Here is a 27,740-nt window from a genome sequence, read left to right on the forward strand (position 1 = left end):
TTTCTACTGTTATGAATCGTAATGTAAATATCTGATATGCAGGATGGTCTTAGGCGACCCCTGTGAAAGGGTCGTTCAACCGCCAAAGGGGTCGCGATCACAGGTTGAGAACCGCTGCTCTAAACCCAAACTGCCAGCAAGTGCTCTCTGCTGGACTTCCAAACACTGTCTGAGCTACTGCAGTAGCCACCGACCTGGTCTTCCTGCCCACCGCCTTCATCCCCATAAATTCTCTACACATTAGTTAGAGTGATCTTTTAAAAATGTAAATCAAATCATGTCACTCTCCTGCTTACTTAAGTTCTTTTAGGCCTTGCATCTCAATTAGAATTAAACCCTAACTCCTTACCCTGGTCTGAAAAGCCTAGAATGACTGCCCTCCTTCCTAACTTCGTCTTGTGCAATCTCCTGAACCTGACATCACAGCCACATCAGCTCCTCTGTTTCCTGAGCAAGCCCAGCCTGTTTCCCCTGGGAGCCTTTGTCCTGACTCGGCCCTCTGCCTTGTGGTCTTGGCTGGCCTCTTCTCATCATTCAGATCTTAGCTTCTGGGTCATGTCCTCCGAGAGGCCTTCCCTGATCACCCCAATTTAACTCTACGTATGTCTTACCAGCAGTTGACCTTGGTTTATTAATTGTCCATTTTTCACTAGGAGGTTTCCTCACCAGAGGCAAGACCCATAAAAACAATGACCTTGCCGGACCGGTTTGGCTCAGTGGATAGAGCTTCGGCCTTCGGACTGAAGGGTCCCAGGTTCGATTCCGGTCAAGGGCATGTACCTTGGTTGCGGGCACGTCCCCAGTAGGGGGCGTGCAGGAGGCAGCTGATCGATCTCTCTCATCGATGTTTCTGGCTATCACTCTCCCTTTTTCTCTGTAAAAAATCAATAAAATATTTTTAAAAACCAAAAAAACAATGACCTTGTTTTCTACTTGGTTCACCAGCACCTGAAGCAGAGCAGAGAGATCCTCAGAAAAAGTTTATCATGTAAGGCAATGTCATTCCCTCTCTGAGCCTCAGATTTTCCATCTATAAACAGGGATAAAAATAGCATCTACCTCACAGGGTTAAGATTAAATGAGATATAGCCCTAGCTGGTTTGGCTCAGCAGATAGCGTGTCAGCCTGCGGACTGAAGTGTCCCAAGTTCAATTCCAGTCAAGGGCACATGCCCGGGTTGTGGATTCAGTCCTCGGTGTGGGGCGTGCAGAAGGCAGCTGATCAATGATTCTCATCATTGATGTTTCTATCGCTCTCTCCCTCTCTCTTCCTCTCTGAAATCAATAAAAACATATTTAATTTAAAAAAAAAAAGATTAAATGAGATATACATGTAAGACCCAGGCACAGTGCCTGGCACTTGGCCACCAACCCATGGCTAATAATTCCATTACTGTTATCAATAGCATAATGGAATCCCCTGGCAGGAATGTGAGGGCAGGGCCGGCAGGACTCCCACATGTTCTCCAAATGACCTGAGCTCCAACTAGCTGGGCTAATCAGCCCTAGTCCATTACTCATCCGTCACTGCCAAAGTCCTCACCTCCTGATAGCAGAGAGGGGGCAAATTCAGGGATGAAAAGTGGAGGCAAGTGTGCTTCAACTCAACTGTAAGTTTATTAGAAAGGCCATGGACAGATGAACCCTGAGTTACCAGCTGAGGAAGAAATGAAAAAAAGCCCCTGCCCGCCTGGCCCACCCCACAGGCCTCCTGTGTGCTCTGTCCTGTGGCAGACTCCAACAGAAGTCAGTCAAAAGTGCATTCCGGATCCTCCTCGGAGAGTGGCCACCCTAACTGCAGGGGACCCACTGGTGGGGCTGATGTGGATGCTGGTGCCTGGAACTGGGCGCCACGGGGCCTTGGTCCTCTCCTCTAGCAGGAAGTGGTTCCAGACTCCCCGGCAGAACATATGGAAAAAGGAGCTGACTGGGGATAGAGCAAGTTCTGCGAAACAGCCAAGGGCTCTGGAAGTTGCTGCCTGGGAGGTGGGTGCAGATGGCTGCAGAAGGCCAATCGTGGGGTCCCCAGGGTAGGACTGCAAAACTGCTCTAAGGAGTCTCAGCCACAGAGAGCCCTAGTGTGACTCAGTGCCCCTCCTGGGGCTGCACGGGGCTATTTCTGCTCCCAGAAAGGCAAATGAATCTTGTAAAAATCCATGGTGGCTGATGTCATTTTTCCTTAAAAAAAAGATAAGAGTTTGTACAGTGAATCGATTTCAACCAGCAGAGCCTGAGCCGAGAAGAGTCCGTCCTCAGGAAGAAGGCACTTCTCACACCCTCACTGGGGTGATCTGGGCTGGCTGCTTCCGGGGCCCCTCGGGGCTCTGCTGCCTCTGGCCCTGTGGCTCAGGCCCGCTCTCTCCAGGAAAGAGGCCCCTCCATCGAGCTAGCACTGCCCTGCAGCCTGGATGCCTGGCCCCTCACAGGGTGGTGGACGGCAGCTTCCTCACCCGCCGCTGCGCCAGGATAGATGACTCGATGGGCTTCAACTGAGGGGTGGGCTTGGAGCTGTTGAGTGCGGAGTATGTAGCTGCCATGGCTCCCTGGGAGAGAAGGTAGTAGGTTAGTTCACGATGATGGGGAGGTACAGGTGGGAGGAGGGACATGTGCTCCAGGGTCAGGCCAGCTCCTCCCAGTGTTCCACAGCCCGCCCAGCCCCGTTAATCCAGCCTTGGTCAGTAGTCCTGCCTCCTGCCTCAGATGTAAGGGGCTGCGACCCCCCGAGGCCTGGAGGCCTGGGATGTACTGTTGACACCTCTGCATGTTAGACCTGGGCTCCAGGACAGACAGACATGGCATCTCCTGCCACCCCAAGTGCTTGCCCAGGAAAACTTGCCTTGGGCCCCTGGATGCCCAGTAGCTGGGATGGCCATACCTTCACAAGTTGTAAGTCCTGATGGGATAGCTGGCTCTGAGGAAGCTTGTCCTTCTGAGTGATCCATGGGTGCTGCAGGACCTGCTTAGCTGTGAGGCGCTGGTGGGGGTCCACGTGTAGCATTTTAGACACCAAGTCCTGGGGACACAGTGGGCAAGGGGGTTGGTGGGAGGGGCCGGCAGGGGCACATACAGCTGTGTCCCACTGATGGGGAATGGGCAAGGCAACCATTTCCCACCCTCTCCTGCCAAAACCCTGCAGTAGCCCCTCCCTGCGATCCATTCCCCACACTGCTCCAGGGCCCCACTGAGCACAGGCCCTTCTTTGGGACTTCTTCCCTTTCCTTTCTCTTTCATCTTCTAGAAGCCACGCAGGAAGGTGGGAAGAACCTAAGGTTGGGGTTGAGCAGACTCAGGTTCAAAATGTAACTCTTCTGCTCAAGTATCCTGGGCGATTTACTTCAACTCTCTGAGCCTCAGTGTCCCCTCTGAGAAACAGGAATTACAACAATACCTGCCTCATAAGGCTGATATGAGGTGTACAGCTCATAAAGGGCTCAACCCAGTGTCCAGCACACAGGTGCCATAACTGCAAACTTGCTCACATTGAAAGCCCAAACGTTCCCTCCTCTGAGAAGGCCTCTCTGCTTGGCATGGTCAGTAGCTCTGCTCCGTGCCTCCACGGCCTGTACCCCTGGCCAGGAAGACCCACTTCTCTCCACTGCCTGGCATCTCTGTTCCTTATACGCAAGCCTGTATCTCCCCCCACAGCAAGTTCCCATAAGGTATCATCACAGCTCTCTGTCCCCTGTGGGTCCAGAACACGGGAAGAGCCACTGAATGATTACCCAGTTAACCAAACAAGGGGTGTGTGTGTAGGCAGGCTGCCTCTGTATGTGTGTGTGTATGTGTAGGCAGGCTGCCTGTGTGTGTGTGTGTGTGTGTGTGTGTATGTGTGTGTGGGCAGGCTGCCTGTGTGTGTGTGTATATGTAGGCAAGCTGCCTGTGTGTGTGTGTGTAGGCAGGCTGCCTGGGAATCTTCCACTTGGAAAACCGAGGCTTCAGGTCACCTGCTCATGACCTGCTGAAAAGCCCTGGGACGGTCCCTGCCTCCCCACCCCAAATAGGCTGGGTCCAGCCTCAGACTCACCTTGGCTGTCTCTGATACTGTGTCCCAGTTTCCCCCACTGAGGGTGAACTTCCCACTGCCGATCCGGGTCAGGATTTCCTCGGGTGTGTCACTGGGTCCATTGGCGAATGGAGTGTATCTGGAGAAAAGCCCACCCAGTCTGTGTATTGCCTCTGGACTCCATCCTGGGGTTCGGGGTGGAGGGCTGTGTCTCCCCCTTCTGACTGGGTATCCCCAAGGGCAGCATCTTTCTCCTCAAGGTGAAGCGTCCAAAGCTAGGGCCACGTCCCTATCTTCAGACCTTCCTGAGGCAGGGCTGAGTTTCGCCCATCAGACAAGCACCACCCCAGCCTGTACTCTAGGGCTGGGGCCAGGCCAACGGGGCACTCACCCCGCCAGCATGGTGTACAGCAGAATGCCCAGGCTCCAGATGTCACAGCCTTCATCGTAGCCCTGGCGCTTCAGCACCTGGCAGGAAGGAGGGCAGGGGAGTGTGGTCAGTCTGAGGGGCAGTGACAAGTGCTTGCCTGCTACTCCCCAAAGGGGAGGTTCCCATGGCTGGACCCTCCCTTGGTCCTAGGCCAGTGATGGCGAACCTTTTGAGCTCGGCGTGTCAGCATTTTGAAAAACCCTAACTTAACTCTGGTGCCGTGTCACATATAGAAATTTTTTGATATTTGCAACCATAGTAAAACAAAGACTTATATTTTTTATATTTATTTTATATATTTAAATGCCATTTAACAAAGAAAAATCAACCCAAAAAATGAGTTCGCGTGTCACCTCTGACACACATGTCATAGGTTCGCCATCACTGTCCTAGGCCAAGGCCACAGACTGCGCATCCTCACTCGCAGCTGAGGAGGTCAGCCACTCACCTCAGGCGCCACGAAGTTGGCAGTGTAGCAAGGTGTCATGAGGAGCCCATTCTCAGCCCGCAGCTGCTTGGCGAAGCCAAAGTCACAGATGCGCAGGCACTCGGGGTTCCCAGACTCGTCTACGTAGAGGATATTGCTGGGCTTGAGGTCCCTATGCACAACCTGGGGGCAGAGGGCGGTCAGTTCTCAGTGTGGGCAGGTGGCTGTGGCTCAGATCCACTGCTGGGGAGGGAGAGTTCGGAAGATGGGCCCCGAGAGAGGGACTGACTGAGGGAAGCAGAATCTGACAGGAGGGGAAGGGGCTGAAATGAGGCCTTTCGTGCTGCTGGTACTGCCCACCTGGAATCTCTATGTCCATGATTACAGGGCAGCTCTGACGTCACCTATCCACACTCAACTCCCTTTTTCTCCCCTCAATTCTGCCCTTCACATAATCTTACCTAATGGCAACTCCATCTTTCCAATTGCTTGGGTCAAAATCTGAAGAGGCAATCTCGTTTTCTCATATGCCTCAATCAATCCATCGCAAGCTCCACTGGCTCTACCATTAAAATATACCCAGAGCCCAACCACTTCTCAGCCCCTCTGCCAGGAGCTCTGCTTCCAGCCACTGTCATGCCACCGCTGGATTACAGCAACCACCTTGTAACTGGCCTTCCTGAGTCACCCTCACCTCCTACAGTCTGTTCTAAACACAGCAGCCAGGGGAATACTGTTAAATGTACGTCAGATCATGTCATCCCAGCCAGAAACCTTTGAAGGCTTCCCCTCTCAAGAGGAAAGTCCTTACAATGGCCTAAGTGGCCCTACCTGATCTCTCCCCTACCCGTCACCCACATCCCTTGCACTCTCTGGTCTTCTAGCCACACCAGCTTCTTTGCTCTTCCTTTCACATGCCAAGCACACTCCTGCCTCCGGGCATCTGCCTGGCTCATTCTCTGTTTCTTTTAGGTCTCAGCTCAGATGTCACTGTATCAGTGAGGCCTGGACGACTCCATATAAAATAGCCATCACCGAGAAGTGCTCCTGGTTTCCTTCTTCTGCGTTACTTTCATCCAGAGCATTTACTACCATTTGACATATTTACTTAGTTGTTTTCGGAATCCACCTACAGGAACGTAAGCTCCAATAGTATTTTGCTCACTGCTATATCCCAGACTTTTAAAAAGTTCTAACACATAGTAGGTATTCAATAAATATCTGTTGAATGAATGGATGAATAACACTTACTACTGAGACCTTACGCAAATGACTTTCCTCTGGTCCCCATTTGCTCATTTGTAACCTGAGAGGGCTGAGCCACTCCACTTTTCATCTTCCCCAACCCCTCTACATGGTTCTACTCAGTCACTCCTTTATCACCTAATTACTGACAACTCAGATCTCTGATCCTAGCCCGGAACTTTCCTGAGTGCAAATCTTACAGCTGTTTACCAGGTGGCAACCACTGAATACTCCACAGACCCTCACACCCAACCCAACCCAGATTAAGCTCATTCTCACCCTCCTGCTCCTCCTCCCATGAGCTAATGGTACCTCCCTAGGCATTGTCAAACAACTTCAATGGCTCTTTGCTACCTGCAAGATAAAGCTAAAGTCCTCATCCTGTTCCAGGCTCATCATCCACTGCATCCCTCAAGCACCCTGAGCTCGGGCCAGTGGGGCTCCTTTGGTCACAAACAGCTCTGTCTGTCAGTGCAACGCCTGCTCACCTCAAGCACCCAGCACAGGGCCTAGCACAGAGCAAACGCTAAATGAACTCTGTTCAATGAATGAACAAATCATATCTCTGAAATATGTAAGACCTTTTGGGTTAGATCCACTGCGTCTCATTGATTAGCTGCCTTTATGAGATGGTCCTTTTATAGTCCCAGTTGAGCCCTGAACCCTCTAGCAGGTGCCACGAGGTGGGCAGGTTGGAGGGTAGACATGACCCAGGCTAGTCCAGCTCCACAGGGGGAAGTGTCAGATAGATGAGGAGGAAAGGGCTACACTGGCAGAGTGGTCCCAGCTGCACTATGAACTGCATCCAGGCCATGGGGAGCCCCTTCCTGGGCAGTCCCTGCCCAGCCCCTGGGGCCCTCTCCTTCCTAACACTATCATAGGGATAAGCCCAGGCCCTCAGAATGTAGGCTCTTCTCTTCTCCCTGCAGAGGGCCCCGCCGAGCTTCCCAGATGTCTGGGATGTGCAGCTTGGTTGCGGACATCGACTCTGTCGGACAAGTGATCTTCCTGGTTTACAAAGTACTTTCCCAGCCATGCTCTCCGTGGGGCCCACTGTGCTTGGTAAGTGTGCAGGGCAGGGACGGTAGGCTCATTTTACAGAGAAGGAAACCAGGCAATGAGAGGAGAATCGACTTGCTCGTCTAAGTAAGAAGCAGAGATAAGAGTTGATCCCAGTTCTGACCTTAATTCCAGTCTTTCTAGTTTAGTGTAGCACCGATGACACTTTTGGGAAACAGGGATATGGAAGTTTTTAATCTTTACTCCCTAATACAACATAGAGAAACAACAAACTCCTACAGGGAACTGGCTCGCCATGGCAGGTAGCCCCATAAGTAATTACGATACCTGTCCCGGGTCCTATGTGGGGAGAGGGGGGGAGCATAGTCTCACATCTCACTATATTGAAAAGCACAATAGGCTGGACAAGCAATGAGGGAAGCCAGGCTGAGTGGGAGCCATGTCAACCAGTCTAAGGGGCATCTGCTACTTACTCCAGCTGACAGTCACCGTGTAACAACTCAGGCCCTGGCTCCAAAAGCAGCCAAATTACCAAACCAAAGCAAACCCCAAACAAAAAAACATCCCACATCTTGTAGGCCAAACTAAATGTCTGTAAGCCAAATGTAGCCACTGAGTCAATAGGCAGAGTTGTGGTTTCAGTCAAGAGTCAGGCAGGCCGTGGTGAGAATCCTGGCTTTACCAGAGGTGATCTTGGGATGTCACTTAACCTCTCTAGCGCTTGGTTTTCTCACTTGTAAAATGGGGCGGGTAATAATGCCGAGCCCCCAGGGCTCCAAGAAGGAGCATTTGAGTTGTTCACCAGGAATACTCAGCACAGAACTTGAGAAATGGCAGCTGCTGTCATAGTCACCCCAGCACTCCCTGGGGCTGAGCCCCACCATCATGCTTGATGTTAAGATACAGTGACTGCTTGCCAAGTGCACTTAAAAATTAGAGGACAATCCTGGTCAGAGTGGCTCAGTTGGTTGAATGTTGTTCTGGGCACTGGAAGGTTGCCGGTTTGATTCCCGCTCGGGGCACATACCTGGGTTGTGGGTTCGATCCCTGGTTGGGACGTGTATGGAAGGCAGCTGATGGATGTTTCTCACATCAATGTTTCTCTCTTTCCCTCTGTCTTCCTCTATCTCTCTCTCTCCAATCAATAAAAATATATTTATTTTGAAAATTACAGGACAAGAAGGACAGGACAATTAAAAGACAGGTGCCATTCACAGCAGCATTTGATCCACACAGACAGGAGCAGAGACTCTGGAGCCAGATTAGCTATGAGACTTTTACTTAAGCTCCCAGAGCCTCAGGACCCTCGCTTATCAAATGGACGTAATGATAATACCTGCTTCATAGGTCCATGGGAACACTTAAATGAGTTTGTATGTAAGTGCTTAGAACTCTGTCTGGCCTGTGGCAAGTGCTATGTAGTGCCAGCTGTCATTAGCAGCAATAGCATCTCTGTTATCATCAGCATCCCTGGAGGATGTTCAGTTAGGTGCCCGTGACTAGCCAGAAAATAAAAAGTGGTGTTCTTTTATGTAAATTATCTGTTACACAGAGAAGCCAAAGTGTGACTTTCTACTAAGTTCTCAAACAGGCTGTCCCTGGCACGCTGGGGCCCTTACAGAAACAATATAAGGGAAGCTAGAGACTTAAAGGGGATTCATGTATTAAACAAAGAACTCTTGCAAAAGAGGATAAAAAAGGCAGACAACCCAATTTTTAAAGGTGAAGAAAAGATTTAGCCCTAACCGGTTTGGCTCAGTGGATAGAGCGTCGGCCTGTGGACTGAAGGGTCCCGGGTTCGATTCCAGTCAAGGGCATGTACCTTGGTTGCGGGCACATCCCCAGTGGGAGGTGTGCAGGAGGCAGCTGATCGATGTTTCTCTCTCATCGATGTTTCTAACTCTCTATCCCTCTCCCTTCCTCTCTGTAAAAAATCAATAAAATATATTTTTTTTAAAAAAGATTTGAACAGGCATCTCATAAAACGCAATAAACACATGAAGAAGTGCTCAACTTCACTAGTTATCAGGGAAATGCAAATTAAAACCACTATGAGATACTACCCCACACCTACCAGAATGGCTATGATTAAAAAGATGGTCACCAAAAGACAAGTACTAGAATGTCACAGCAACAGTATTTGTCACAGTCAAAAACTGGAAAGATAACAACCCCATGGCCACTAACAGATTGCACAATTAAATCGTGGTCTGTTCACACAGTAGAAACTACACAACATGAGTAAACTGCAGCCACACAACAATGTGGATGAATCTCAGAGAGATTGTTGAGTGGCAGAAGCCAGAAAGATATAAAAGAGCATGTTTGTCTAAAATTCCGAAGATGGGCAAAACTAATCTAAGCTCCTATAAGTTAGCTTAGAATGCTTATCTTTGGAGAGGGGGCAGCGACTGGAAGGGGAACCGGTTACAAGGATGTATTCACTTTTTGAAGAAAATGTACTGACTAGTACATAATGTGTGTTTATGTGATATTTCAATAAAGATGTAAGAGATCCCAGTGGACCCTGCTCCCGGTTACTCCCTTCCCATCCTTCGGTTCGTATGGGATTCCCAGCTTCTAGACCACAGATGCTGCCAATATGTAATCAGCCAAGAGAACCTCCCTCCATATTTAGACTCAACAAGAACTTCCCATTTCCTTAGCATCTGCCCTGGTTTTCGGAAAGGGCCAGAAGCTTTGGAGACACAGCCAGCCAAGTGGTGGTCTGTACTTGGAGCCCGTGGAGAGGCTCACTACTTTGGAAACAGCTCTCCCTCTGAAAGACCTTCCTTATTCTGGCCCCACTGGAAACTCACTGCTTCGGCCCTGTCTTCTAAATCTTCTTGAGGGTAACTTTAACAAAGTAGGAAAAGGAAACACATTTACTGTCTGACCTGACATATTTAAATATTAGTCTGTGGAAACTGGCCATTTCAAAAACCAAAACCTGCCCTAACTGGTTTGGCTCAGTGGATAGAGCGTCGGCCTGCAGACTGAAGGGTCCCAGGTTCGATTCCGGTCAAGGGCATGTACCTTGGTTGTGGGCACATCGCCAGTGGGGAGTGTGCAGGAGGCAGCTGATCGATGTTTCTCTCTCATCGATGTTTCTAACTCTCTATCCCTCCCCCTTCCTCTGTAAAAAATCAATAAAAAATATATTTAAAAAAAATTAAAAATCAATAAAATATATTTAAAAAAACAAAACAAAACAAAAAAAACACACACTTCAAGCATGACCATAACACAGTGGTTCTCAACCTTGGCTGCACATTAGAATCACCTGGGAATCTTTTTAAAATCCTGATTTCTGGGCCTCATCCTCTGGAAATTCTGTTTCTTTGTTATGGGGTGGGGCCACATTAGTAACAAAGAAACAGAATTTCCGGAGGATGAGGCCCAGAAATAAGGATTTTTAAAAAGATGATTCTAATGTGCAGCCAAGGTTGAGAACCACTGCCGTAACAGTACATGTGGTAACTAAACTGAAGCTCTGGTTAGGAGGTAAAGTTCTTTTTTTACAAAATAACCCGCCCTAATACATTAGACAGAACCAGACATTGCCTTTTTTGCAAACCCTAATCACTGATTCATGCAGAGGTCCTGAAAGGACGGAACCATTCTGGGAGAGGTTGCTGAGGATCTTTATCGTCAGCCCCACCCACTGCCGCCACCTGTCCACCATTCCTAGGCTGTTACCACCTGACATGATTAATGACTAATGGGGGCAACATGACATGCTGCTCAGGAAGTGATGCCACACTACACCTCCCATGAAGTGTGTTTTAGCTCCTTGCTCCCAAAAAGAAGCTGGAGCTGAATCTAAGTAAGATATTTGAGCACTTGAAATTTATAGAAAATGCAGACAACAGAGAAACAGTTAAAACGATGCCATGAGGAAGCAAATAGGCACATTCCACATAAGAATGACCTCTTCAACAAGACAGTGGCATAAGCAAGGGGGTTTTTATCATGGAGGTTATATGGATGCCTACATTTAACAAAACTCATCAAATTGTAGACTTAAGATCTACTGTGTGCAGGCCCTGGCCGGGTAGCTCAGTTGGCTGAGTGTCACCCCAATACACCAAGTTGTGGATTCAATCCCCAGTCAGGGCACATACAAGAATAAACCAATGATTGCATAAATAAGTGGAACAACAAATTGGTATTTCTCTCTCTCAAATCAATAAATAAAAAAAATAAAAGATCTACTGTGTGCAAATTTTATTGTAGTTTTAGAAAAGAGCTTAAGGGATATAATAAGTGAATAAAAAGTGTGGATCTTGCAGAGACTGATTCCAATAAACCGATCACAAACAGATATATTTAGAAGGACAATCAATAGGGAACACATATCTATTGATGGGGTACTATGTGAGAACAAGTAACCAACCATTCATTTTGTTAGCTGTTGTGAAAGAAAATATTTGCCTTTTTTAGAGTTATAGATACATAACAAAGATGATGTGATATGCTTTATTTTTATCTTATTTTTTAAAATCCTCAACCAAGGATATGTGTGTGTTTTTTCATTGATTCTACAGAGAGACCAGGGAGAGGGAGAGAGAGAGAGAGGGAGAAACATCAATCGGTTGCCTCCCGTACGCACCCTGATGGGATCAAATTTGCGACCCTTTCGTGCATGGGACAACACTCATGCACAGAATACTTTAATTACAGGTATTTTTTTTTTTAAATATATTTTATTGATTTTTTACAGAGAGGAAGAGAGAGGGATAGAGAGTTAGAAACATCGATGAGAGAGAAACATCGACCAGCTGCCTCCTGCACATCTCCTACTGGGGGTGTGCCCGCAACCAACGTACATGCCCTTGACCGGAATCGAACCTGGGACCTTTCAGTCCGCAGGCCGATGCTCTATCCACTGAGCCAAACCGGTTTCGGCTTTAATTACAGGTATTTATGGGTTAAGTGTCATAGAGTTGGCAACTTCCTTTCAAATGCACTCTTCAAAAAAAATGCATTTATATAGAGAGATAGAGACAGAGAGAGAGAGAAAGAAAATGTAGCAAACTGTTAAGATCTGGTGAAACTAGAAGGGAAATGGTTTTCATTATACTATTTTTTTAATTTTTCTATAGGTTTGAGCTTTTTCCTCAATAAGAGTTGGGAAAAATATATCAGTAACAACAAAAAAGAAAGGAAGAACAAAAGAAAGAAAAGGGAGAGAAGGAAGGGAGGAAAGGAGATAGGAAGGAAGGGAAGGAGGCGAGAAAAATCTTGATAATTCTTGAATCTGGGTGATGGGTATCTGGGGTTCATTATCTATTCTTCTAGTTTTGTATAGCCTTGGGATAGCCTTGAAAAATTCTATAATAAAAAGTTAATTTTAAAAAAGGCATAGCAACGATCTGGTCCTATTTCCCCCTAATGTTTATGTGGCCTCTTCCACTAGCCTGCACTGGACCATGGTACTTTGAGTGCAGTGCACTTCATGTCACCTGCACCCTGTGGGGTGGATGTCTTGTTATTGGAAGTTTGCAGCTGAGAGGTGAGAGAGGATCAGAGAGGTGAGACTTTCCCAACCTCACACACAGGACTTGAACACAGCCAGTTGGATTCCAGAGCCTGCAATCTTTTTTGTTGTTGTTAATCCTTACCCGAGGATATTTTTCCACTGATTATTTTAGAGAGAGTGGAAGAGAGAGGTTAAGGCACAGAGAGAGAAACATCAATGTGGTTAAGACACAGAGAGAGAAACATCGATGTGAGATATCACATCAGTTGGTTGCCTCCTGCAGGAGCCCTGACCTGTTTAGGGCCCAGGCTGGGGAGGAGCCTGCAACCAAGGTACATGCCCTTGACCAGAATCGAACCCAGGACCCTTTGGTCCGCAGGCCAATGCTCTATCCACTGAGCCAAACCGGCTAGAGCCAGAGCCTGCATTCTTAACCCCCACACTGTCTGACTGGAAGCACCTAAAACATCATCTCCTCCAGAAACTCATGCTAACTCTATTTTGACTTCAATATACTACAGAAACTTTTCTATCTTCGCCTTGTGCAGTGATAAAGGCCAAGTTCTACTATTTGGACATCCACCTCTTCGGTAGCTCCTGCTGTGTTTCCAGTAGCATTTCCTCCTGCATCACTTCCTCTGTCCTAGCAGCCGAAACCACAGCCAGATACACCTCCCTGAAGCCTTGAGTGCCCCCATAGTGACCTTGCTGCTTCCTAACTCAAAAAACCATTCCCTGTCTGCAACTCCCCATCCAAACTCTTCCGCCAGACATACTAGCTCCATTCTTCCCTGGCTGTATGACCTTGGGCAAGTAAGTTCACATCTCTGAGCCTCAGTCTTCTTACCTGTAAAGTGGGTCAATAACAGCACCATAGGGTTTTGTGAAAATCAAAAGGAAAGAGCATAGTAGGTACTGAATAAATGTTCCTTTTCACAATTTGGCCTTGTCTCTCCCTCCCTCCCTTCCTTCCTTTCATCCATCCACTCACCCACCACATCTGTCTGGCTGTTGAAGACTGCCACTGCCTGGGCCAAGTCCATAGGTCATGTACTCTGCTAATGGTATGCCCTCCCACTCGGTGCTCCCTACCACAGACTTACCCCCTGAGAGTGCAGATACTCCACGGTTTTGCTAATGGTGTGCAGGACGAAGCTGGCCTCCCGCTCGGAGAAGAATTTCTGCCGTAGGATCTTGTCCAGCAGCTCCCCACCCCGCATCAGCTCTGTCACCAGGTACACATGTTTGCCATCATCGTACACCTGCCAAAAACTGTGCCATCAGGCCCCTCCCCTCAATGCCAGGACTGGACCCCTTGGTCACCGTTCACCAGGCCAGGAAAGAATGACATGAGCGGGGGCATGTGTTCTGCTCAGGGCCTTCAGATATTTGGGCCTCTGTTCTCCCTGGACAAGAAGATGCTGGTACTTGTCTCCTGATGGACAGGAAACTCTCAAACAATGCCCAAGTCTGAAGTGAAGGGTTCCTGGGGTGCAGGCAGACCAGAGGCACCAAGGGTCCCCCCTCTCCCATGAACAGAGGAGGATCAGAAGTCAAAGGAATGGCAGACCTGAGACAAATCGTAGAGTCGAGTGCCTCAGTCCTCACCCATTTCAAGGACCCCCACTCACATCTTTTAGAGTGATGATATTGGGGTGCTGCCCATACCGCAGAAGAATCTCAATCTCTTCCGAGGGATCCCGCTTGCTCTTGTCGATGACCTGAGGAAAAAGGGTGCATGTAGCAGCATTTCCTCCTGCATCCACTGCAGGGCCTAGCGTCCAGCCGCACACCTTTCCCCCATCCAGAGCCCCAGGCACCAACCCTCCTTGCCAAAGGGCAAATGCTACATTGGCCTCCGCGCCACTCCCCGCCCCCACCCCCCACCCCCGCCCAGATACATGGTTGGAGGCCCACCTTGACAGCATACTCCATGTTGGTGGCCTTGTGGACACAGCGCTTGCACACGGAGTAGGAGCCCACACCAATCGTCTCCTTTACCATGTAGCCGTCGCTGAAAACCAGGTTCTTCCCATGCAGCTGCTGTAGGAGACCAAGAGATGGGCTGGCCTTCTGCTTTAGAATGCAGAGGTTTCCCAGCACCCGAGGTCCGGGCTCTGTGGAGATGGCACCAGGCAGCAGCCAGAACTGGGGTAGAATGCTGGATGTGTGACCCTGGGCAAGAATTTGCCCCTCCCTGGACCTATATGATGGGCACACTTGCTGGCTCCCACGCTGCTGTCAGAGAGTAGTGAAGTGGGTAGGCTTGAGAGGCACGCAGGAGCCCTGAGCTGGGTCCCAGCTCTGCCACTTCCATGGCCTTGGGCAAGTTGCCTTCCCTTTCTGGGGTGTCACAGCCCACCTCATAAGGTATCCCAAGGTTCCAAGACATTAATAATAGCAAATGCTTCGATAATGCTTAGCGTGTGGCAGATACCATTCTAGGCACTTTCTATCAGGTGACCACACGGCCCATGGACAGCCCTGGTTTATGCCTGCTGTTCTCACATCCAGTCTGGTTTAACATTCGTCTTGGACAAAGATGTCAAGTTGGATAATAAATTACATAGTCATGTTAACTTTACACATATCAACTTATATAATCCTCACAACCCTAGGGAAAGTTTTTTATCATCATCCTCATTTACAGATGAGGAAACTGAGGCATCAGGAGGGTAAGTGTCTCAATCAAGTCCCTCACCTTGGAAGTTCTGAACCCAGGCAATGAGTTCCAGGGTCTACATTCTTGCCTCTCGATTCTAAATTTTCCACGGAGCCGGGAAAGTGTACAAATGGGGAACAAGTGAGAGGAGACAGGAGCCCCCTGCTACCCATCCCTGTTGGGGACTTCACAGCCACCTCCCAGCACCACCAGCCTGGGCACCCCCTTGCACTTATTCAGGCTCTACAACGTCCCTGACTGTGCCAGAAAATTTATATCCATGTTGTCATCCTTGTTTTTACAAATGGGGAAACTGAGGCACAAGGAGTTTTGGAAGCTCAATGACTACACAGTGGCAATCGGGGTTTGAACCCAGGCCTGTCCAACTCCAGAGCCTGTGTTCTCGGTCATTCTGCCTGTGGCTTTGAGGTGGAAAAGAACAACTGGGCAACAGCCTCCTGGCCCCTCACCTGTACCACTGAGTGCAGTGGTGTCTGTGTGGCCCAAGTCTTGCCGTCATCCTCCATCAGGCCGGTGGCCACGAAGCTGAAGCCACGGAACAGCTGATGGGCGCCAGCGCTGGGGGGGATGCCAGGGGAGTCTACAGGGGTAGGAAGGGAATGTGAGCCTGAGGAGGTGCCCTTGATCCCGAGGCAGCCCAGCAAAGGGTGACTACGGGGCTCCCAGGCTTGCCTCAGCAGCTGGCCATGGATGGTGGGAGCTTGGGCAGGACAGAACTCCTTATTCCAGCCCCTAGCCAGCCATCTGTTCATGTGTGTTTAGACCAGCCCAGCCCTGATACACAAGGATGAAAGACCCCCCACATCCGGTGTCCAGTGCAGGCCAAGACCCTTCACCCTTCCTGGATGCCTCCTCTGGCCTCCCTGCCTCAGTCTGCTCCTTTAGGTCCATCTTCTGTGCAGCAGCCAGAAAGATGGTTCCGACCACAAATCTATCCCTGTACCCTTCCCTTCAAACGTTCCCCTCTGCCCGCAAGAAAAAGTCCAACTCCTCATGTTCTTGTGATCTTAGCCTCCTCTCCCTCACTCCACAGCTCAGCAGGTCAGACTTCTCAGATCCTTAAAGGAGACTCTGAGCCACTGCACATGCTGTTCCCTCTCACTACATAATTCACTCTTTGTCTATCCTTCGAGGCTCAGCTCATCCACTCTCTCCTCGGAAAAGCCTTGCTTGAGGTTGATCCTCTAGCCCTTCACCCCTATTAAGCTGCACTTGTCACACTGCCCAGTAGCTGTTTTCACGTCTCTCCCCCCACTAGAGCCTGGGCCATATAAAGACAGGGCCTGAATCTGTCTTGTTCACCATCAATCCCCCCATGGCTGGCACACAGTAGAGACTAGGTACATATTTGTCAGATAAATGAAGAAAGAGGGACAAAATGCTCAGAGAAATGCTAAGCTCCCTATCATCAGAGATGTACAAGCACAGTGAGAAAAGCACCCCTTCTGCTAAAACCGCCTTCCAGAACATTCACCCCGCCCCAATAACTGGACAAAATGTTAGGGTTTACCAAACTTCCTCCCAGAAGCCCTTGGCTTCTTACAAGGAAAGACGGGACTGAATGGACCTATGGCTAAACCCATGTTCCAGATGAATACACTGAGGCCTGGCGGTCAGAGTAGCCAAAGCAGATTCCCACATTTGCCCCTGACCTGTGGGCGCTGTCACCTCTGCTCTGCCAGACCATCTCCACCTTGTTTTTATTGGGTCAGATTCTTTACCCCTGACGTGAGTGTGAGCCTGATGTGTTTGGTCTTCCCAGTGGGCTGGCAGATGCCCGGGGCAGGGGTCCTGACTTTTCTATTGTGGCCTTAACCACCCACTCTCCCCCACCCCCTCGCCCAGACACAAAGAGCCCACAGAGCCCTGGAGTGGGAGAGTCAGGCAGAACAAGACGGGGACAGAGAGTCAGAGACCCACCCGCCGGTCCGCCCACACACCTGCGCCTGCCAGAGTCCTACCACCCCCGCCTCCCTCCTGTACCAGTCCAAGACAAATCAGGCAAGGGACGCACCCTTGGGTGTGCGAGATGTGAACTCGGTGTCAAAGTAAAAGGTGTCATCAGGTTGGGCCACGGCCGGCTTGAAGGGTGGCTTGATCTCACGACGGTACAGCTTCTGAAAAGTGGGGTGGGCATTCCGGTCACCATAACACGCCCACAGCCTGCTGGGAGCCCCATGTAGGAAGTGATAGGCCCAGAGCACAGGCTATGCAGTCAGGGGCACAACTGCTTGCCCTTGGAAGGCCAGCCCTTGCCACCCAGTCCATGCTGTCACCCCTGCTCCATATTTAAGGCCTTTATCAGTAGAAGCTCCTCCCCCCAACAGTTGAAGCCCTGATGGGGTGACAGACACACTCACATTCCAGTCAATGGTGGAGTAGAAGACATGTCGCTTGATTTCCTCTGCCCCATCAGGGCCGGAGCCTGAAAGAGACCAGATGAAGGGTCTGCAGATGGTTCAACCTCCAGACACCACCAAGTAGCCTCACTGGTCTGGAACCAGCAGCTGGAGCAGTCCACTGGCAGCACTGGGGAGAATGGGCTCACCCTGCCCCAAATCTACCCAGCCATCACAAGGCCTATTGCCTGCTCAGCATTTTTCACTTTATGGGGCCCCTTATAATCAAGCTCTAATGTGACTGCTAAAAGAAGGAAGGCCCAGAGAGGTTAAGCAACTTGCCCAAGGCCACACAGGACAGAGGCTGGACTTGTTCCAAGATCTGCAGAGGGCCTCTACCTCCCTCCCATGCCAGGCATCATCTCTGCTGTTCTAATCCCATTGCCCTTGTCAGTCACCAGACAGGCTCTCGTTCCACTCAATCCCAAGGACCTGGTTCATGGTTCAGGTGAACTCAGGAGCCAAGATATATTGAGCAACTAGCACACACCAGACACGTTCATGTGACTTCATTTCATCAACAGAGCTTGAGATCATCCTCAATCGGAAGATGAGGACCTGGGGCACTGGGAGGTGAAGTCAACTACCTTGGTCACATAGCTCATAAATGGCACTCATTTGTTCACAACAAATATTTATGGAGGGACCACTGCACACCAGGCAGTGGGGACCTGGCATGGGGCTGGGATTGGGACCTGAGCCTTCTGATGCCTGAGCTCATGTTTTTCCTCTTGTGCCAGCAGCCTTGGCGAGGAGCTGTGTGGGGGCCTCTGTCCTTGTCCCAGGGGGAGTGGGGATGACTCAGTTCCTGCCTTCCCCTACACACAGGTCACCCCGCTGCCCCGAATACCACACATGGAGCCAAAAAGGAGGGTGGCCAGCAGCATTGTCTGCCTACACAAAGGACAACGGTCCCTTTCAGCACCAGATATGGCCCCGTGGCCTAGGCCGCAGCTGTACCCGCTCCCCTCCCCTGAGCTGGGGCTGCTTACCGAGCCGGTTGGCAGGATTCCGCTTGAACAGCGCCCGCAGGAGGCTCTGGGCTTCCGTGCTCAGAAACTGGGGCATGCCTAGCTTCGCCCTGAAACAGCCCCGGGTCTCATCAGGGCTGAGCCCCACCCCAGAGGCCCCATCTCCCCTCCCACTTTTGTCCAGGTTTAGTTTCCAGCTCATGCCAGACAAGCCATCCACTAGCTCACCTCCCAGAGAATTCTGGGATTCGCCTCCCACAGGCCCTGGTGGATGAACAAGAGGCCCTGGAAAGCACAATGCTTCACCCAGAGGAGTGTCTTTTTAATGGGGAAATCTGAGGCAGGTTTAGGGTATTATTCTGGCCCCCAAACTGGGGCCAGGCGCGAGGAGACCCTGAGGGGTCAGGAAGGAGCTGGTGCTTACTTCAGAATCAGTGTCATGGTCTCCTTCCGGTCCTTCCCCTGGAAGGGCAGGGAGCCCGTCAGCATCTCAAACTGCAGAAGACAAGGGTCCATTCAGGCTCTGTCCCCATCTCCCATGCCCCCCACCTCTTTCCACACAAGCCACTCAGCTCCATTCCCAGGATTCTTGCTGGCTTGCTGGAGGTTCACCTGTGTCTGTCCCTCTCCCCTCTGTCAGTCAAAACACCAGGAGCAGTATTAGGGACCCGAAGTTGGGGAGAGGCCCAGCCCAGCCCGGGCTGGGGCACCCAGGCTGAGGACAAAACAGGAATGCTTCCAAGGAAGGGAACTGCAGCTGGGTGAAGGGCAAGGCCAGTTTGGCTATGAGGACAGAAGAGCCTTAAAGATCATCAATCCCCTGACTGTACAGATGAGGAAACTGAGGCCTGAGGCCTGGGTTGGATACTTTACCACGGCCTGGTACTCACCATCAACACCCCATAGGACCACCAATCTGCGCTGTGGGTGTGACCCTGGCGGTTGACGACCTCGGGGGCCATGTACTCCACCGTCCCACAGAAGGAATAGGCCTTCTTCTCATGGTCAATGGCTTCCTTGCTCAGGCCAAAGTCTGTGGCAAGGAGGGCAAGAGGACACATCTTCAGGGCACCCCTGCCTTCTTCGCCATCACCCCCTGCACCCCCAATGTCCCTGCCCAGAGGCCTTAGGACATCACCCTCAGGACATTCAAGAATAAGCTGAGGGCCCTGGTCGGGGTGGGTATGGGAGGCAACTAATTGATGTTTCTCTCTCTCTCTCCTCCTCTCCCTTCTTCTCTCTCTAAAATCAATAAAAATGTATTTTTTAAAAAAGAGTAAGCTAAGTCCCAGAGAGGATGGGAGACTTGCACAATGCTGCACAGTGGGGAGCTACGGTTCAAACCTAGGCCATTCCAAGTCTTGGACCTGGGCTTCTAACCACATCTTAATGGCTTTGGTCACATAGGAAGAACAGATCCTTAGCACTCAGCCCAAGCCCAGTAAGAGCCCATCCTGCCCTCCCCTGGGACCTGAGGAGGCAGGTGCCCTCCACTCACCGGTGAGTTTGATGTGGCCCTCCTCATCCAGAAGGATGCTGTAATGAAGAGAGAAGAGTCAGGGCCCCTCAGCTGTGGCTCCTTATGGTTCTGGTGACACCACGGGGGCTGTCGGGGTTGGCCCAGAGATGATCCACCCAGATGCATCTGAGGAATGGGTGGGTGGGGAGGGTGCTGGCAGTGCTATGCAGGTGTGTTGCCTACCTTCTTCGCTAACCCTTGAAACACTGTGTGAGGTAGGTACTATTATTGCCCCATTTTACCAAAGGGGAGACTAAGGCCTAAGGAGGCTAAGGAACTCCCCATGGTCATAGAACGTGGTGGAGACAAGGTTTGAATGTGGGTCTGACTAACTCTAAAGCCAGAGCTCATTCCACCTTAGCACCTGCCCCTGGCTCCCAAGTTACCATTCGAGGATATTTATATGTTAAGGAAAATTCTAGAGAAGCCATATCGAGGAATGACCTTTAATGGTAGCATCTTAGATGTCATACTGGATTAGGAAAAAGACAGGCAACGTACTTTCATGGAGGTGCCTGGCTCTTGGTAACGACAACACTAGTGATTAGACAGCCCCCCAAGGTAAGACTGCTACCACCACCACTCCACTCTACCCACCCATTCACGGAACAGCTCGTGGGACAGGAACTTTCTTGGGGAGAGTCACACCCACGCCCATTGGGGTGGCCCTGTCCTAGGAGAGGCCCCAGGGCCTGCCTCTGCACTTCCCCAGGGAGGCCAAGGTGAGGCTGGAGCTGCACTCACTTCTCAGGCTTGAGGTCTCTGTAAATGATGCCCAGGCTATGCAGGTGGTCCAGGCCCAAAGCCAGCTCAGCCAGATAAAACTTCACGTCCTCCTCTGTGAACATAACCTGCAACAGGAGGGAGGGGATTTCAGCTGGGATCGCCTTTTCTTCAGGAGCTGGGGCACTGGTCAGCAGCTTCCTGGTCCTGAGGGTCCACCTTGAGGAGGACCCTTAAGAGACCCCAGTACCATCTACCCTGCTCTTTCTAAAGGGGTTCGAGGTGTGAAATCACTAATATACATGTCACTCATGTGGCACTGCTTGGAAATAGCAAAAGGTTGGAAACAGCCCAAGGGTCAAGCAGTAGACGGGAGTGATGCCTCTCCCTGCAGATCAGTGCTGTGCAGCCATGAACTACAAAAAGAAGCTTCCCCATGTTCTGATACAGATCGGTCTCTCAGATATACTGTCTTGAATAAAAGCAAGGTACAGAACAGTATCACAGAATAGTTCCTTTTTTTTTTTTAATCCTCGTTGAGGATATGTTTATTGATTTTAGAGAGAAGAAGGGAAAGGGAGAGAGAGAAACATCGATCGGTTGTCTCTCGTATGCATCCTAACCGGGGACCAAACCCACAACCTAGGTATGTACCCTGACTGGGAATCGAACCTGCGACTTTCGGTGTACTGGATGACACTCCAACCAACTGAACCACACCAGCCAGGGCCAGAATAGTACTTTTTATGTAAAAATGTGGGGGTTGGGATTCAGAACATATATCAGAATGGTGTGTATTTCCAAAGAGACATGGAAAGCTTAAACAAGAAACCAATAAAAATGTTTACTTATTGCCCTAGCTGGTTTGGCTCAGTGGATAGAGTGTCAGCCTGCGGACTGAAGGGTTCCAGGTTCGATTCCGGTCAAGGGCACATGCCTGGGTTGCAGGCTCGATCCCCACTAGGGGGCGTGCAGGAGGCAGCCATCAATGATTCTCTCTCATCATTGATGTTTCTATTTCTCCATCCCTCTTCCTTCCTCTCTAAAATCAATAAAAAAATATATATTTATTTTTTAAAAAGTTTACCTATGTGGGGTGAAAAGGGGTGGGATGGGGTGAAGATTTCTCAATATTTTTTCTTTTCAATCATATAAATGTATCATCTATTCAAACATTAAAATAACATTTAAAAAATTAAGTCTGGCTGAAACCGGTTTGGCTCAGTGGATAGAGCGTTGGCCTGCGGACTGAAGGGTCCCAGGTTCGATTCCGGTCAGGGGCATGTACCTGGGTTGCGGACACATCCCCAGTGGGAGATGTGCAGGAGGCAGCTGATTGATGTTTCTCTCTCATCGATGTTTCTAACTCTCTATTCCTCTCCCTTCCTCTCTGTAAGAAATCAATAAAATATATTTTAAAAAGAAAAAAAATTAAGTCTGGCCCTAACCGGTTTGGTTCAGTGGATAGAGCGTCGGCCTGTGGACTCAAGGGTCCCAGGTTCGATTCTAGTCAAGGGCATGTACCTTGGTTGCGGGCACATCCCCAGTAGGGAGTGCAGGAGGCAGCTGATCGATGTTTCTCGTCGATGTTTCTAACTCTCTATCCCTCTCCCTTCCTCTCTGTAAAAAATCAATAAAATATATTTTTTTTTTAAAATTAAGTCTGGTTCTCTTCTACAGTTTGAATTGTACTAATGGCCATTTTTATTCCTGGCTACAATTGTTTTAGGTCAGTTAAAAATCCTTTTGATTGACACATGGTATGTAACATTACAGTATCTAGCCTTCTGGGTGAATTTGGGCTTCTCCCGTTCTCAATGCCCAGCCCAAGGCAGCCCTGGAAGAATGGAGGACAGGTGATAGCCACACTGAGCTCCCCAGCATCGTGGTGGCATCAGATCCAAGGCCTGATCCTCCTCAACCCACCAAAACTCTCAGAGGCTTTGAGAGTGTGAACTCTATCCCAGGGTAGGTTCCTGGGTCAGAGACTGCTACACAGGCCTCGGTGGTCCCAGGTCCAGGCCACACAGAGCCCTGGGATGGGAGGCCTTGTTGTACCTCCAGCTCCATCCTGGGGCCCTCTAGTAGTGGGGTGCAAGCTCACCTCTTTGGAGAGCCGTGTGAAGAGGTCCCCGCCACGCAGGAAGTCCAGAATCAGATAGAGCTTGCCCTCGGTCTGGAAGGCTGGGGAGAGGGGAAAAGGCCATGGTGGAGCCAGCTGGGCCCGGCTGCTCTGCCCCCCGCGCCCTTGGCCTGCCAGGTGGCAGGTTGGCAATGTACAGGGAAGACAGCAGCCCATAGGCCAGGGCAAAGGCGGGCAGGTAGGGTGGCACTCAGGAAGGTCTGCAGTCTCACCATAGTGCAGCTTCACCACAAATGGGTGGTTCACATCGGCCAGGATGTCTCTCTCCATCTTGGTCCGAACGCGGTCACGCACTGGCCAGAGGAGAAAGGAGGTCATCAAGTCTAGCCACTCCCAGCCCCTGGCAAAGAAGGGCTCTCTTTTCCTCCTGTTCCTCACATTTCATGGCAGTGCCCAGGGCTGGGCCCTTGGTGCCCTGACCAACACTCTGGCCCCATCTCCAACCATGCTCCATCAGGGCGAGTCAACCCAGCCAGTCTGAGCAACCCGTTCCTCTGTGTGCCTTCTGCCTTTGCCCCTAGGGCTCCGCCAGGGTATCTTCGCTAGCCCCCTCTCTGCATAAAAATCCCCAATTTCAGTCCAGGGGCTGGTGAGAATAGTCACTTAGGGAGCTACTTATAAAGGCAGATTCCTGGGGCCTCAAATTCAGACTCATGGGTCTGAGCAGACAGCCCCCACATACTTTTTTTTAAAAGACTAAATGTTCCGCCCGGCTGGTGTGGTTCAATGGTTGAGCGTTGACCTATGAACCAGGTCACAGTTCAATTCCTGGTCAGGGCATATGCCCAGGTTGCGGGCTCGATCCCTGGTGTGGGGTGTGCACAAGGCAGCCAATCAATGATTCTCTCTCATCATTGATGTTTCTATCTCTCTCTCCCTCTCTCTTCCTCTCTGAAAGCAATAAAAATATATTTTTTAAAAAGTCCCTAGGCAATTCTGATCAACAGTTTCTTCTTTGACTCATTTTAGGCCTCACCTCCTCCAGGAAGTCTTCCTGAACTTGCCTCGCTGAGTTGGCAGTGCTCTGCTTCCCCCTCAGAGCACCTCTCACCCTCTGTTTTAATGTTTTTGTTTCCCTCACCAGACATGACAGGTACCATGCTGGACTAAACTATTCCAGTCACCGTTTCCCAAATACGCCTTACATTTTCAAACCGCCCCTACAGTTTAGCTCTGGCAAACAGTTCCTCCTTCCTGGGGTCCCATTCCTTTCCCATTTTCAGTCTGGAGAACTCCCAACTCATCCTGCAAGGCACAGTTCAAATGGCTACTCTTTATGTGAGCCTACCCCCGCCCCCAGGAGGCTGCACCCCCCCTTCCCTGAGATCCCCGGTCACAGCAACGAGTGCACCCCACTGCAGGGACTGCTCATCCTCTCCAGCCCCTTCAAAGCAGGAACCAAGTCTTGTTATCTTTCTCTTCCCATGTGGCCCCCACCATCCCTCCTGGGGAATGACTCCCACCCTAGCAGGCTGGCCTTGGGGCACCAAAGCTACATCACCCCACAGACAGCCCTTCATGGACCGCAAGACCCGTAATGTCCCCAAGGCTAACACTTCCAAACCCCCTCCCCCCATATCCCAGGCCCACTCCATCTGGTCGGTGGCTACACTGGCTCCCAGGCTGGTCAAAGAGTCACTGCCCAGCCCAAAGCCCGTACCAACTGTCCTCATGCCCTTCCTAAGTCCTGGAATTCTAGCCCTGCCTCAGGCTCCCTTCTGAACCTCTCTGCCATCCATCTCTATGCCATTCTTTGACTCAGCCTATCCTATCCACTAGCAGCTTCACACCCTTCTCCACCCGAGAAGTCTCCCTCAGACTCTCCTAACACCATGAAGTAACTATGCTGGCAGAAGGGCTCTGCCCAAGCAACCTGACGCTGATATCTGAAGGCCCCCACCACAGATGCACTGCACACCCCACCTGCCTCCTTCCAGACATTCGCCTTCAGTTACGGTCACTGGCACTTGGTGTGGGGCATGGGGGTGGGGATGCAGTTAACCCCAGAAGTCTTTTCTTTTGAATGGACCCTGTCTTTTCCATAAGGTGTGGTGTGGGGTAAGGAGTGGCTGACCTCCTCCATTGGACGCAAGGCCCTGGAGAGCTGGTCTGTCTCCCTTGATCCTGTGCCCAGCCTGGATAAATAATTTTTATTTATTAATTTGAGAGAGAGAGGAAGGGAGGGGGGAGAAACATCGATCAGCTGCTCCACCATTCACGCACCCACTGACTCCTACATGCGCCTTGACCAGGGATGGAACCCGCAACCCTGGCACATCAGGATGATGCTCCAACCGAGCTCCCCGGCCAGGCCCTCCACTCACCTTTCAGTGTTGCCTTCTTTAGTACCTTCATGGCATACAGGTGTCCACTGTCAGGCCGGGTGATCTTCCGCACCAGGAAGACCTGAGAAGGCAGTTGTGGGAAAAGCAGAGGAGCAGCTGGGGGTGGCCCAGCCCCCATCCTCCAGGTCCCAGGCTGACTTCTCATTTCCCTGAGCCCCATGTTGACCTTTTGCCCTCCCTGGGTCCTAAGGTGACCTCTCGTCCTCCCTCAGACCCATCCACCCTTGCCTTCTGGTCCTCAGAGCCCCAAGGTGAGCTCTCATCCCCACCCCTGACATGACCAGTGCTGCCCTCCCAGGTGTGGGCTCAGGACTCACTTTGCCAAAGGATCCCTGGCCCAGAACCTTGAGCAGCTCGAAATGGGACGGGTCAGCCTTCTCAGAGCCAGCCTTGACGTGGTGCGTGATGGAGATCTCCTTGAGGACGCCCTCATCCTGACGGAGGGATAGAGTTGGTGGGCACGGTGGGCCCCATCTGGGCAAGCACAGGGCATGGCCCCCTTCCAAGTCCACTCCCAGCAGACAGAGCCCTGCAGGCCCAGACAGACAACTGCCCCGACGAGACCAGCCTCCAGACTCATCAATACCAAAGGGCTTCAAAGGCCACGGAGGGTCAAACTCTCAAGGTGCAGGTCAGATGAGGCACTGCTCCTACTGCTCCTGATGCTCAGGCCCAAACGGATGCCCAGGCATGGCCACGCTGAGCCAATCCCCGGTTCTGGCTGAGGCCCAGAGACCTGCCTCAGGTCCTCCCCTCCCCCTGCCGTAAAGGTTTTGGTTTTGCCACAATAGGAAGTAGGGTTTGTTCTCATATTGGGTGGCAGAACTGGGTTTTTATTCCTAGACAGGATGGATGACAGGATTCCACTGGCCGGAGGGACAAGGCTGAGATACATAGGGACCCACAAGTCACCAGAGACCAACCCAGTAAATGCCCATTTGGGCGGGCAGGAGCTAAGGCCAGAGACTCTATGCCCCACCCTCCCCAAGCTCCTTCATACAAATCTACCAGAAACCCCTCGCCAGGCGGCAGTTGTTCTAGGACCCTCTGCCGTCCCTCCAATCTTCCGGGGTCACCCCGGAGCCCTGAAGTGCCTCCTCACTTCCCCAGGAAGCAAGTCTGGGCAGAGTCCAGTCACCCAGCAGGGCCAGGCCTGGGCTAGGAGAGCCCAGCTGAGGCCAAACTGGCTGCCTGGGCACCTGCTCCAAGGGCCTCAGCCAGGACAACTCATCCGGCCACACTCACCGAGTCCCGCCTGGGGCCAGAGCCAGGGCCAGGGGCAGGCAGAGAGGTCTGGCTGATCCTGGGCCGCTGCTTCCTGGGCATCCAGGGGAGCAGGGCCCAGAGCCGCAGACGGGGCGGCTTGGGATCCTGCTCCATCCGCCCAGCAGGGCCAAGGCACCATGGCAGGAGCAGGCAGCCTCCGGGGCTGCCTCGGAGGTGGCCGGGCCCAAGGCGGATGTGCTGGGTGAGGGCGGGGGCTGGGGCTGGGCCTGGGCCGCCAATCACTCAGGGCCTGTGGTTTCCTAGTTCCAGGCCTACACCCTGCACTGCGTTCCCTTCCTCTCTCTCCCCCACTGCCTGAGGGCTGCCCTCTGGCCCTCCACCCTATTCTCCCTGTGGGCCTGCAAAGGGAAAGCCCCAGGCCAACCCAATTACTGAGGAGCAGATAGGTACCCAACAGGCAGAGACAGATAAAGAAGGATACCCAACCAGCAGAGGCAGGCACCCAACATGCAGAGGCAGATAAAGAGGGGCACCCGGCAGGCAGAGGCCAGCACCCAACAGGTGAAGATGAATGAATGTGGGCATCCAACAGGCAGAGACCAGAGGGCACACATGCCCAGCAGGCAGGGATGGATAGGCAGAGGTAGGAAGAACACATAGCCAACAGGCAGAGGCAGGAGGGGACTCACACCTAACAGACAGAGGTGGACAGAGACTCATACCTAACAGGCGGAGGTGGTCAGAGATTCACACTAACAGGTGGAGGCAGGTGGGGACCCATCCAAGAGGCAAAGATGGATGGGACATGAACCCAACAGGCAGAGACAGATGGGGACCCAATAGGCAGAGACAGATGCGGACGTACAGCCAACAGGTGGAGACAGATGGGGACACGTACTCAACAGGCAGAAACAGAAGAGGACCTGATCCAACAGACATCTAACACGTGACAGTGCCCAACAGGTAAAGCCAGGCCCCCACCAAGCAGTGACAGAGACAGGAGCCCAACAACAGAGGCAAGTGGGCAGCAGACAGAGACAGCCCGTCAGTGAGGCCCAAGTAGACAGACAGGTACCCAGGGCAGACACACAGGCAGCAAAGACACCCAGGCACTCAGAACGTCA

At 51.3% G+C, this 27,740-nt stretch overlaps 1 protein-coding gene across 4 annotated transcripts in view; it reads right to left on the minus strand.

The window, feature by feature from the left end:
* Positions 1-1,594: 1,594 nt before the first annotated feature.
* The window catches only part of RPS6KA1 (ribosomal protein S6 kinase A1), a 36,049-nt gene continuing 9,903 nt past the window's right edge, over positions 1,595-27,740 (minus strand). Inside the window, exons 1-21 of one of the 4 annotated variants that reach the window (XM_006097310.2) lie at positions 26,635-26,813; positions 25,707-25,823; positions 25,369-25,450; positions 23,257-23,337; positions 23,006-23,085; positions 20,923-21,029; positions 20,158-20,195; positions 19,550-19,692; positions 19,084-19,154; positions 18,681-18,769; positions 17,650-17,714; positions 17,304-17,406; positions 15,739-15,869; positions 14,524-14,649; positions 14,238-14,327; positions 13,710-13,868; positions 4,881-5,042; positions 4,394-4,470; positions 4,024-4,141; positions 2,875-3,012; positions 1,595-2,542 (exon numbers count right to left, since the gene is read on the minus strand). In XM_006097310.2, the coding sequence (XP_006097372.1) occupies positions 2,420-2,542; positions 2,875-3,012; positions 4,024-4,141; positions 4,394-4,470; positions 4,881-5,042; positions 13,710-13,868; positions 14,238-14,327; positions 14,524-14,649; positions 15,739-15,869; positions 17,304-17,406; positions 17,650-17,714; positions 18,681-18,769; positions 19,084-19,154; positions 19,550-19,692; positions 20,158-20,195; positions 20,923-21,029; positions 23,006-23,085; positions 23,257-23,337; positions 25,369-25,450; positions 25,707-25,823; positions 26,635-26,769 (2,235 nt within the window). In that variant the 5' untranslated portion in view covers positions 26,770-26,813 and the 3' untranslated portion in view covers positions 1,595-2,419. Of the gene's footprint in view, positions 2,543-2,874; positions 3,013-4,023; positions 4,142-4,393; positions 4,471-4,880; positions 5,043-13,709; positions 13,869-14,237; positions 14,328-14,523; positions 14,650-15,738; positions 15,870-17,303; positions 17,407-17,649; positions 17,715-18,680; positions 18,770-19,083; positions 19,155-19,549; positions 19,693-20,157; positions 20,196-20,922; positions 21,030-23,005; positions 23,086-23,256; positions 23,338-25,118; positions 25,144-25,368; positions 25,451-25,706; positions 25,824-26,634; positions 26,814-27,740 lie in introns of those variants that run through there. The other 3 variants (XM_006097312.3, XM_023760971.1, XM_023760972.1) reach the window with 3 other exon arrangements.

The sequence above is a fragment of the Myotis lucifugus genome, unplaced genomic scaffold (genome assembly GCF_000147115.1).
Source record: "Myotis lucifugus unplaced genomic scaffold, Myoluc2.0 scaffold_197, whole genome shotgun sequence".
NCBI classification, from domain to species: domain Eukaryota; kingdom Metazoa; phylum Chordata; class Mammalia; order Chiroptera; family Vespertilionidae; genus Myotis; species Myotis lucifugus.